General features: G+C 50.0%; 1 protein-coding gene across 1 annotated transcript in view; it reads left to right on the top strand.

Annotated features, from left to right (window-relative positions):
• Positions 1 to 754: 754 nt before the first annotated feature.
• Positions 755 to 12,680, top strand: part of Hip1 (huntingtin interacting protein 1) — a 118,100-nt gene continuing 106,174 nt past the window's right edge. Inside the window, exon 1 of the mRNA XM_051162135.1 lies at positions 755 to 980. Coding sequence (XP_051018092.1) covers positions 861 to 980 — 120 coding nt within the window. The 5' untranslated portion in view covers positions 755 to 860. The remainder of the gene's footprint in view (positions 981 to 12,680) is intronic.

Raw genomic sequence — 12,680 nt, forward strand, 5'->3', positions numbered from 1 at the left:
TCTGCGGAGATACAGTCCAGGACTTGGAGACCCAGGTCTGCGATCCTCCAGAAAGGGCAGAGATAAGATGGACCGGGAAGAGATTGCTACTTGCCAAAGCCCGGTTCACTGACGCGGAGTTCCCCTGGCAAGCCGGGTGAGAGTTACGCGGGCATATTTCACGGGTTCGGCTTTTCCATGCCACAGGTGGCGCCTGCGGTACCGCTGCTCTTAGCGCTCAGATACCGGCTGCTGTGAAGGGCCCAGGAGGTGGTGCTTCGAAGTAGGGTGGAGTCAGCAAGGGCTGGTACAGGCAGCTGGGCCCTGCCCCATTATGATGACGGACAAGCCTTCACACCAATTATGGTGCTTTTTTGGTCCTATGGGGCGGGGAAGACGACAAGGAGGAGGGAGGAATGTAGGGTGGAGCCAGCGAGAGAAGGTTAGGGCAGCTCTCCAGGCTCAGCCCGGCTGTGATGACAGATAAGTATTCAGACCAATCACAGTGCGTCCAGGGGTCCGGGAGGCGGTGCACCAGGCATGGGGAGGAGCCTCAGAGGGCAGGTTGGGACAGCAGCCCACCAGGTCCTGCCTACTAATGATAATGGACAAACCTTCAGACCAGTCATAGCATGCCGACTGCCCCGAGGCGGGCCAGCCCGCGAAGTGAGCTGAGCGCCTCCGAAGTGGGAGGAGGCACGTGGGGAAAAGCCTCTTGGAGAGATGGGGTGGGTCCTGAGGGAGATGGACGGCACCGTCAACCAATGGAAGACGGAATCTGTCTCCGTTAGCGCCGGATCCCCGCGGGTAGGGCGGGGCAGGAGGCACCGCGGGGATCCCGGGGCGGCCCGAGGGCCCCTGACTCTGTTCACTCAGGCAACATGGATCGGATGGCCAGCTCTATGAAGCAGGTACCCAACCCGCTGCCCAAAGTGTTGAGCCGGCGCGGGGTCGGTGCTGGCATGGAGGCTGCAGAGCGCGAGAGCTTCGAGCGGACTCAGGTGAGGATTGGGTACCCCCGGGGCATCCCTGGGCACCTGGAGCGATGCAGGATGCTGGAGAGACTTAGAAGGCAATGAGGATCTTGCAGGCTCTGGAGGGGATTAGGCATGGTGGTGTGATCAGAATCCTCTTGCGATACGGAACTAGTCCCACGGAGGTTCGGGACCTTGGCATCTCTGCTGGCCTGGGGATCTGGGTGCACCCCAGGGACCTGCAGATCCGTGCGACTGAGAGGTCGGACCTGGAGTGTTCCATGAGGGGTCCCAAGGGAGGCATCAAAAAGGGACTGGTGGAAGGGGATACTCCTGGGTAGGAGAAGTACTTGGGATCCTCCTGGTTTTTTGCAAGTATGGGGACACCGACTTAGGGGTGTGAAGGATGGATCTCGATCACTTCACGTTTGTATTGACTTCTCCCTCACTCCTCTGCGTCCTGTTCTTCTGTGCTTCTTACTTGTCTCTCAGCGGCCCCGTCTGTTGGCCTCAGGCTGGGCCGAAGGGGTCTGCGTGATGAGAAGGAATGTAGGAAATGTGAAGTTGGCTCAACTTGGAAAGTGACGAGGCCGGGGGTGATTGGAGGAATGGGGAGGTGTGCAGTCTGGGGCCGGAATTGAGGCACTTGGACTGTCAGACCCTTCCTTGCGTGTCTGGCGGGATATTAGCTGTCCAATGATACTCAGAATCCTGATTTGAGGCTTTGTTTTCACCCTCCAAAATATGCCTGACAGCTACTAAGCAGACCGACCGCCTTATTTGTCTGGTCTGACTAGGGCAGATGGCCAAAATTCCATCGCGGTTATCAACAAACAGCCACTATCCGCTTTTACCTCAAGCTTTTATGCTTGATGTATTGATTGGACTAAATTGAGCCATGAGGCGCTGGGGTCGGGGTGGGGGTGTAGTCATCAGTTCATCTGTATGTAAAATCCAATTCTGAGAGTGCAACCTTTCGGATCCCACTGCCGAGGCTATAGATTTCCTTGTTCTCTTCTGGTTCTCCGAGCACTCCTTTGAAGATCCAGTTGACTTCTTCTGCCAGAGGCAGGTCGTCCCCTGTCATGTTCTGTGAGTAGGAAAGATAGAAGAGACAGAGAGGGCCCGTGTGTTCTGTAAACGGACTGTGCAGAGAAAGCAGAAAGCCTTTTTACAAACCCCACGGGACTTTAACCCACCTCTTGTTTCTGAGACCTCCGGGAGCCATTTATTATTTCGGAGGGAAAGTAGGGTAGTTGTACCCCGAAAGGGGAAGGAGAGACTGCCATTCGCTCACTCTCTCAATGTCCAACAGAGTTTGTGTGTGTTTATATTTCTCATATCTTCTGAACTGGGCCCCCCCTTTTTTTTTTTTACAAAGGGAAATTTGTGTTTTAACTTTGGGCATTCCTGCAAAAAAAGTTTTCATACCCCCTCCCACACCTCTTCTCAAAAAAAGTTTTCATACCCCCTCCCACACCTCTTCTCTCTCTCTCTCTCTCTCTCTCTCTCTCTCTCTCTCTCTCACACACACACACACACACACACACACACACACACACACGCACACACACACACACACACACACACACACACACACACACACACACACACACAGAGAGAGAGAGAGAGAGAGAGAGAGAGAGAGAGAGAGAGGAAAACAAACTGTAGCTATTTTATAGCACCCAGTCCTTTGACAACCTCTGATAACATTTATGCTAGCCCACATCCTAGCTTCCTGTGTCACCTCTTGGGGGGGGGCGTTGGCTGTGAGTGTCATTTTCCATTGGGGGACCCTTGTAGAAGGTAGGTGCCTGAAGGACAGACAATCCTAAGGAGTCGGAGAAGAGAGAGATGGTGGTTTGTATCTGTACTGCCAGGTACTCGGGAAGATGAGGCAGGAGGATTGAATGAAGGCCAGGAGTTTATGGCCAACGTGGGCAACGTATCGAGACCCTATCTAAAAAAAACCCAAAACAAGTACAATATTCTCACTGCTGTGATAAGTATCTGACCAAAGCAACTGAAGTCACGGGAAGTCATAACAGCAGGAGCGCGAGGCGGCTGGTCACATTGCAGCCACAGTCAGGAAGCTGAGAGAGACAAGGATGCTGGTGCTCAGCTCTGTTTCTCTGTTTTTATGTGGTCCAGAACCCTAGCCTAGGGAATGGTGCTGCCCACATTCAGGCTGGGTCTCGCTCCTCTGCTCAGGCAAATTCTGAGAACACTGGCATAGCCAAGCCCACCGGCATGTCTCCTAGGAGATGCTAAGAGTCTCAAGTTCTACTGAGATGATTTATAATCATTTCTGCCTAGATGACTATAAATATCATGGTGACAATTGAGATTAGCCACAGGTTCGGGGTGTGGGGGCTGCGCTAGAGAAATTGCACTCCATCTTCTGAGAAAGGGCCAGATTTTGGTCACTAGCACATACTTTGGACTGCTTACAACCTTCTGTGACTATAGCTCCAGGGGTCCCAGTGACCTCTTCTGACACCCTTAGGCACTGTGCTTATATCTCATACACAGAGACGCACAAACATACACATAACTAAGGAATCAAAATCTTGAAAAAAGATTCACCGTTAGAGCTGGTGTCCATAGCAAACACTTCCGATCCCAGCTGCTCAGGTGACTGAGGCCTGGAGTTGAGGGATCCAAGCTAGCCTGGGCTACAGGAAAGACTCAAAAAAAAAAAAAAAAAAAAAAAAAAGCAGCAAGGTAGTCAGTCGGTGATGTGCTTGTCCAACAAACACGAGAAACTGAGTTCAACCTTCTATAAACCAGGTAAAAAAAATCTAGTGAACGCACTTGTAATTCTAGTGTTTGGGTGGGAGGCAGAGAGAGGCAGATCCCGAGGGCTTACTGGCCAGCCAGCCTAGTCTACTCTATAAGATCCAGGCCAATTAGAGACCCTGTCTGGAACAAAAAAGGTGAGCGGTTCCTGAGGGACCACACCTGAGGTGTCCTCTGGCTTTCTCATGCACATACATACACATATGATGTGCCTGCTCATCGACACACACGCGTGCACACAGACACAAGGAAAGAAATGTATTCAAAATGTAATAAGTCACCTCGGGCTATGTATACTAGGTATGTATGAAACAACTAAATTTTGTGTTTAGATTCAACCCTGGTTCCTAAAATATCTCAGATGTCCACAATATGAAAAACTGTTCAAAACCTAAAAGTGCTTTTGTCCCAAGGGAAAAATGCTAGTTTCCTTTTTTCTGGTGCTAGAGGTGGAACCCTACCACTGAACCATGCCTCCCCCTCACTGGGGGATTCTAGGCAGGTGCTCTACCACTGAGCCACACCCCCAGCCCCTCACTGGGGGATTCTAGGCAGGTGCTCTATCACTGAGCCACAGCCCTAGACATTCTGAACATTTGGATAAGGGATGCCTCACATCTAGGTAGCCTGAGCTGGTTCTTCTGAGAGAGAAAAAGTCTGACTGTGCTACTGTGCTGCTTTCAAAATGAGAGCTAGAAGCCATCTTTGAAGAGCCTTCTTGCTGTCAAATGTCTCAGCTTATGAAGCTGTAAGCAGGCCTCCATACTCAAAAGATACTTGTTTCTTTTTCTCATTTTCTTCTTTCCTCTTCATTTTTGGAGACAAGCTTTCCTGTAGCCCGGGCTCGCCTCACAATCTCAGTCCTCCAGCCTCCACCTCCTAAGTTGTGGGATCACAGGCATATGTGGTGCTGGTCTTTTTTTATTTTTCGAGACAGGGTCCCTCTGTGTTAGCCTTGGCTGTCCTGGACTCGCTTTATAGACCAGGCTGGCCTCGAACTCACTGAGATCCGCCTGCCTCTGCCTCCCAAGTGCTGGGATTAAAGGTATGCGCCATCACTGCTCTGCTTAATACGTATATTTCTAGTGTGTGTGTGTGTGTGTACACTCCAGCAACAGTGCTTGTATGGAGGTCAGAGGACAACTTGGAATCAGTTCTCTCCTCCACGTATATGGGTCCTCCACGTATATGGGTCCTGAGGACTGAACTTAGATTGTCAGGTTTGGCTCAAGTAACTTTACCTGTTGATCCCTCTTGACCCTTAACATATATACTTCTAGCAAGCTCTAAAATGCTCTATTGGATGTTTCTCATCTATTGGATGTCTGGGGAGTAGGGACCAGGGCTTAGAGGCATAGGGCTCTCAGAACCCTTGGGATTGCACTTTAGGAAGCCATAGGACCCAAAGGACAGATTCCACGACCCTCTTGGGGCCCCCTAAAGGTCCTTTGCTTGGCCAGTCTTTCAAGGCAGCAGACCAGGGCTGCCTTGCATACCCCAGTCACTGGCTTGCATACTCCCTTAGGTGCAGTGTGGAGGAGCTGTGGGTGTGGCACGGCTCAGCCCGGTGCAGTGGGCCAGTGGCCAGTCTGTCTGCTGCTGCTTCCAGAAGCTCTGATGGCCTGGAATACTGCCCACCTAGCATAGGGAATTTGTCAGTCCCACCTCCCGACAGGGTGGAGGCTGCTTCCTGTTTTTCCTGACTGGGCAGGCAGGGAGGAACCCCGTCCCTAGTACAGTCTGATACTAGTGAGGGGAGAGAGACCCTGTGGTTCAGACAGCGGGAGAGAGAGGCATGTGTTTCTTGGATGGACTCACAGCCGCTCCCGCTGCTCATGCGATGGTGAGACAGGCCAGGAAGCCAGGGTGCGCCATGAAAGTCACCAGCTCTGCTTGTGACTCAGTGATGGTGACATTGACTCCAAAGCCACATTTACATAGAAGCTCTCTGGGCCACTGACTTAAATAAAGTGCATCGTATAACCCGTGGTTGTGGCCTTTTTCCCAGTACAGTATGAGAGGCTAAGAGATTTGCCCAAGAGTGCACAGGAAAGCTCTGAACCTGATCATGTATGTTACTTGTTTTATTTTGTTTGAAGCAGTATCTCCCTTGCTGCCCAGGTTTGCCTCCAACTTTCCACGTAGCTGACAATAACCTTGAACTCCTTGTTCCTCCTCCTACCTCCACCTTCTCAACAGCATGCCTGTCTTTACATTTTTCAAAAAAAATTAATTTGCATGCATGCATGTATGCGCATGTAGAGGTCAAAGGTCAGTTCTTACCTTCTACCATGTAGGTCCTGGGATCTAACTCAGGTCATTAGGCATGACAGTAATCACCTTCCACTGAGCCATCTCCCCTCCTCTGCCTCATAAAATCTTTCTCTCTCTCTATTTATTTATTTATTTATTTATTTATGTGTGTGAAGAGGCTGAAGAAAACTTAGAGGAGTTCAATTCCCAGCAACTACATAGTGCCTCACAACCATCCATAATGAGATCTGATGCCCTCTTCTGGCATGTAGGCACATACCTACGCAGAGCACTGTGTACATAATAAATAAATAAATCTTTAAAAAAGAAATAAAAAAAAAAAAAAGAATCTATCTGCCTGGCTCTACCCCTCTCTGTCTCAGGAATTACAAGCATATGCCATCACTCTTGGTTGAATTTAAGTATTTGTGCTTGCAGAGCTAAGCACTTTACTTCCCAGCCCTGTCCTTGACTTCTGCATTAGCCCAGGCTAACATACAGTGTGACCCAGGTGACCTTGACTTTCAGGCGCTGGAATCGCAGGTGTGTACTGCCATACACAGCTGTATTTCTGTTATATCTCAATGTGCAAAAGATTAAAACAACAACAACTGAAAAGAGAACTCTGCCCAGGGAGAAGGGAGCTGTGTGTAGGGACTTGCCCTTTGTCCACAGCTGCTTCAGGTTCTATCTCAGGCCCAGCCTCACCAAAAGCATTCTCCAAAGCATCTGGGAACAGAGAGCCAATGACCCGTGAGTCACGTACCTGCCTGCAGCTTCCTGGTACTGCCATAGCTGGGAGCCAGGAAGTAGAGACCGTCATTAACCCGCACTTTGCGTGTGGTCTTTGGCTTCTATTCATTCTTCTGTATACCTTCCACAGACGCCGAGGGGTCCCCAAGTTTTTCCTTTATCGTTTTATTGTGGTTGGCCCAGCACTTAGCAGAGAGCTTTAGCCACTTAAGCACCGGTGTTGGTAAAACGCACAAGGCTCAGGTGGTGGCATTTTCGAAAGGAGGAGAAGTGTCTAAGGAAAATGCAAGGCCTGGGGAGTGGATTCCTTCAGCCCGGATGAATGGCTCGTGCTCCCGAGAGGAGCCCTGGCTGGAGAGGCCAGAGCTGTGGATGAGCCTTGGGAGCATCTGGGAGATGTCACCTGGGAATGCGCACACAGAATGACCTTGTTATAAGGGTGCTTTGAGTTTCTGGCTTCTATTCATTTGTGACTTCTGTCTACCTTCTTTTTTTTTTTTTTTTTAAGATTTATTATTTATTATTATGTATACAGAGCTCTGCCTGCATGTACATCTGCAGGCCAGAGGAAGGTATCAGATCACATTATAGATGGGTGTGAGCCACCAAGTGGTTGCTGGGAATTGAACTCAGGACCTCTGGAAGAGCAGACAGTGCTCTTAACCTCTGAGCCATCTCTCCAGGCCAGTAATAGGTGTCGTATGTTGTTGAGTTTGTGGCTGTTGGTTAGTGATGGAAATTGAACAAGGTTGGGACAACAAAATGACCTGAGTTTGAGCCGGGCGTGGTGGCGCACGCCTTTAATCCCAGCACTCGGGAGGCAGAGGCAGGCAGATCGCTGTGAGTTCGAGGCCAGCCTGGTCTACAAAGTGAGTCCAGGATAGCCAAGGCTACACAGAGAAACCCTGTCTCGAAAAACCAAAAAAAAAAAAAAAAAAAAAAAGACCTGAGTTTAATTCCTGGGACCCACGTGGTAGAAGGAGAGAACCCCACTCCAGAACGTTGTCCCCTGACTAGCATATGTGCTCCACCCAAATACACAAAGAAATGTTATTAAAAAGGTGAAGTGGGGGGGCGGGGGACAAAGCTAGGGCGTAAGCCATGTTCCCAGGCAAGACTCACAGTGACTCTCAAGCCCGACTTCACAGACAAACCACCTTGCGGGACCCCAGGGGACCCATGCTATTTGATGTGAGCTTATCATGGCCACAGATCAGACCCTGGAATTCCTCACTTGGCACACGGTCCCAGAAGTTTATCCTGAAAGGACAATTCAGTGGTCCATTCGGAAAATTTTCCCCCCTGCTGGGCCACCACATTCTTTGATACAATTCCAGGTCGGAGGATTACAGGTCCAATTTACTTAACATTTAAAGGGGGAAAAAAAAATCTCTTAATGAAGTTGTGCTATTTTTTTTTTAAAAGTGGGTGGGAAACCCCAGTGTCGTGATAGAAGTAGGATGGAATGTCTGTGAAGAAGAAAGCAGGCTGGGAGACAGGAAGCGGATCCAAGACTGAGAGCCCCCAGGCATGTCCTGTTGTGCCCTGACACTTACCCAGGCTTGTGGTGGAGGTCCGGAATGTTCGGGTGTTCGTAGGCTTAACTACAGAGGAAGCATGCACTTGGAGAGTGCCTCCTGAGCCGGAGAGCTGCCTCGGTGTGTCAGGGCACTTGTCTCCAAACTTCCAGACCTGACTGCCCGAGTTTGATCTTGGAACCAATGTTGAGGAAAGAGAACGTCAACACTCCGGACATTGTCCTCTGGCATACACACATACAACACACACACACACACACACACACACACACACACACACACACACACACGCACATATATGTATACATACATGCATATACATACATGTGTGTATATATATACATATATGCATATACACACATACACACTGACACACAAACACACACATGTACCACACACATCCCTCACACATCATATACACCACACAAACGGCCACACATACACTACACACAACCACACACACTGCACACAAGACCATGCACAAACACTACACACGCACCACACACATACCATATACAACCATACACACTACCACACATACACACTACACACATACACACAAGCCACACACACACACGTTCACACCACATACACATCACACGTGCATACCACACACACACATCATATACACCACACGTACAACCACGCCACACACACACAAGCTTGTGTGTCCCCTTAGAAAAATGCATGCAAAACTCCTCCTGACCAGGCCTCTTCAGAAGTGCAAGGTTGTGAAAGACCTTGAGAGGCCGAAGAGCTGTCAGGCGGGAGGATGCTCATAAAAGGTACAATTATCTTGGGTTGCATTTTGGAGCAGAAAGAGCACGGTGCTGGGCAGATGGTGAGATGGGAAGCAGTGAGCAGTACGCCTCACAGCTTGAAAGCCAGGTGAGGGTCGTGCGTGGTCTGGCCGACTGACGTGCTCGTACAGAAGAGGATGGTTAATGTGGAAGGGGAGCTGGGTAAACCCCATGGTATTTCGGCGACTCCTCTGAAGAGCTAAAGGTACCTCTGAAGAGCTACCAAGTCCGCAGCAAGGGCTGAGTGGACATGTGGCCCCTTCCCACCATGGACTCTTTCCCCCTGAAACAGCAGAGCCCCACGTGGTCAGAGGCACCAGACAGGGTGCAGCTCCGATCTCCTCTCCACCCGCCTCACGCCAGCTCAGGATGTCTCGGAACTCCCGACCCTCCTGCCTCCACCTTCCAAAAGCTGGGATTTCAACCGTGTACCGCCACCACACCCACATCGTGTGACCATGAGGAGTGCCACTCTGGGCCCTGTGCGATCTACCCTTGTTTTGTTCCCGATTTCTTTCTTCTTTTTCTTCTTGAGTCAGGGTCTCACTATAGAGTCTAGGTTGGACTCAAGCTCACAGAGATTCTCTTGTCTCAGGTACCTGGGCACTGGGATTACAAAGAAGCGTTACCATGTCTAGTTTACAGCTCTGTTTCTCTCCTGCCCCTCATGGTGCTATAGACTGTTGTGTGGACACATGGGCTTGTTGAGTGGACTGAAGAGGGGTAGCCACAGCTGTAGCCCATGCTGGGTGTTGTCCTCTGTCCCCTAGTGATTCCCTTCACCTCTCCTAGGGCGCCTAGGGAGCCCTGTTGTGTTTTGTCTGCTTTGTGACATAGAGCTTTAGGTCACAGGGTCGTGCACACAGGACTGCTGAAGAGATGCATTCTGTTAAGGAGTAATTAGCATTACTAAGGAGCGATTAAGATGTGTTTTTGTTAAGGAGTGATTGGAAGGATGAGAGGGTGGATCTGATGAATGCATGGGGGACAGCTGAACGGCTGACCGGGGTGGGGGTGGGGGGATAGGGGTGGGGGTGTGAGTAGCTCAGTAGGGGGGTGATAGAATAAATGATTAGTGGCTGGATGATTGATTTGAGTAAATGAATGATTAAGTGAAGACGTTGTTGAGTAAATAGAGTGGGTGACTAAGTGAGAGTGTGAGGACGCGAGTGCTTGACCAAGTGAGTTGACGGTTGTGTCAATGAGTCACAGAATGGATGGGTTAGTGAGCAGCGCTTGAGTGGCTGGATGAGTGACTGAGTGGATGAAGGAATATGAATGTTTAGCGCATAGACAGGGAGTGACTGAATAAATGACTGAAGGGAACGAGTAAAGGAGCAAGTGGACAAGTGAGTGGCTGCCCGACTGATGAGCGGCTAAGTGTGTAAACGAGCGAGGGATTGAGTGACTGAATGAATGGGTGGTTGAGTAGATGAATGTGACTGATGAGTGGCTAAGTGTGTAAATGGGTGAGAAAATGAACCAATGAGTACGTGCACGAGGGTTGTGTAAATGAGTAGTGAACAGATGCACGCTTGGCTGAATGAATGAATGAATGAATGAAGGAGTAAGTACACTTACTTCCTGTTTGCTAGAGGGCTGTCCTCCACTTGGCTTCTCACCCAGGTAGCCCCCCCCCACACACACACACAGCAAGCAGTTCTCCGGCATGACTATGAAAAGTCTCGGAGCGCTTTGTTCTTTTCTCTTGGACAGCTAGCTAGAAGAAGCCGGTGGCGCCTGTTTCTGTACCGCTGCTCCGACATCTCTGGCTTCCGAGCCGCCCGCCAGGGCTCCGGAGTCCTCCTGGCCTCTCTCCTGTCGCTGAGAACTTCTTGCCACAGGAAATCAGTCTTATTTTGAGGGCCAAATAGTCTCTAAATATAGCCTGCCTGCGCAGATATTTAAAGAGTGGTGCCGACGGTGTTCTGTCTGCACGGGGGAGAAGGGCCAGGCAGTTTTACGATCCCTTGTGAAGGAGAGCAGAGTCATACCAGGTTTTCTTGGGAGCTGAGCCAGGACCAGGTGTCAAGGTTTTAATTACAGATGTCCCAGGTGCTTCTCAAAGGCCTGTCACCAGCCCGGGGCTTGAAGTTTAGATTTCTGTTTCCAGGCAGTCATCTCTCAGTTTAAAAAAAAAAAACCTCAGGAGCTGGGCATGGGTGTGGCTGCGTGCAGCCATCTCCAAATGCAAAGCCTGATGCGGGAGGATCAAGAGTTCAAGGCTAGTCTGGGCTACCCCATCTCCAACAAAAGAAAAGCCCTAAAACAAGACACCCCCCCCCCGACTCCTGTCCTGTGGCACACGATGGATGACACAGGCATCCTTTCTGTCATACTCAGAGGAGCCATGCTTTGGGAGGTGTCCCCGACAACCTCAGGACCCCCAGGCACCACATGGGGGAGCCTGCCTTGAACAAACCCTGTCTCCCTTTCTCCCTCCCTCTGACTTCCTCTCTCCCCCCTCCCTCTGGTTGACAAGGAGCAGGCGATGAGAGAGATGGGGCCCTGAAATCTTTCTAGGCAAAAAGCAAACTGCCAAGTACAGAAAGTAAGGAGCAAACAGCTCATGCCTCTGAAGCAGGGGTGGGGTGGGGCGGGAGGGTGGGGGCAGGGGGGGTGGGAGTGGTGGGGGGTGGTGGGAGGGACCAGCCCTGAAATCCCACTCGTGAGTGGGTTCCTGGGCCTCCCTCTCAGCAGATGGCCCGCCGCCTGCCCCTTCTCCAGGCTCCATCTTGGGCAGAGTGACCATAAGAAAATCTTACCCTTTGGATCAATGTAGTTTTTGTATCTCAAGGGTTCTAAACTAAAAATAGAACTATTGGGGGGGCGGGGTTATGTTTCTTTATGTTTCTTTGGGGGGGGAATAAAGATAAAAACAAATACCCTTTCCTGTACTAACGGCTAACACAGTGAACATTTCTAGTCTCCGTGTGTTTGTAGCGTATGTTTTACCCTCTCTCTCTCTGTGATAATCAAGAGACTGGCATATGTTGCTTTTCTCACTGATGTGAGAAAATGCCTGGCAAAAGCAAATTAAGAAAGGAGGGGCAAAAATAAATAAATAAATAAATAAATAAATAAATAAATAAAGAGACGGGCGTGGTGGCGCACGCCTTTAATCCCAGCACTCGGGAGGCAGAGGCAGGCAGATCGATGTGAGTTCGTGGCCAGCCTGGTCTACAAAGTGAGTCCAGGATGGCCAAGGCTACACAGAGAAACCCTGTCTCGAAAAACCAAAAAGAAAAAAGAAAAAAGAAAAAGAAAAAAAAAGAAAGGAGGGGCAGAAAAAAAAGGAAAGAAGAAAAAAGAAAGGAGGGGCCAGGTGTGGTGGCGCACGCCTTTAATCCTAACACTGGGGAGGCAGCGGCAGGTGGATCTTTGTGAATTCAAGGCCAGCCTGGTCCACAGAGTGAGTTCTAGCACAGCCAGAGATACAGAATAGAGATCCTGTTTCAAAGAAAAAGAAGAGGAAAAAGAGGAAGAAGAAGAGGAGGAGGAGGAAGGGAAAGAGGAGAGGAAGAGGAAGAAAAAGGAGGAGAAGAGGAGGATTGAAAAAAAGAGAGAAGCCAGCTGTGGTTGTG

This window comes from Acomys russatus, chromosome 19 (genome assembly GCF_903995435.1).
Source record: "Acomys russatus chromosome 19, mAcoRus1.1, whole genome shotgun sequence".
NCBI classification, from domain to species: Eukaryota; Metazoa; Chordata; class Mammalia; order Rodentia; family Muridae; genus Acomys; species Acomys russatus.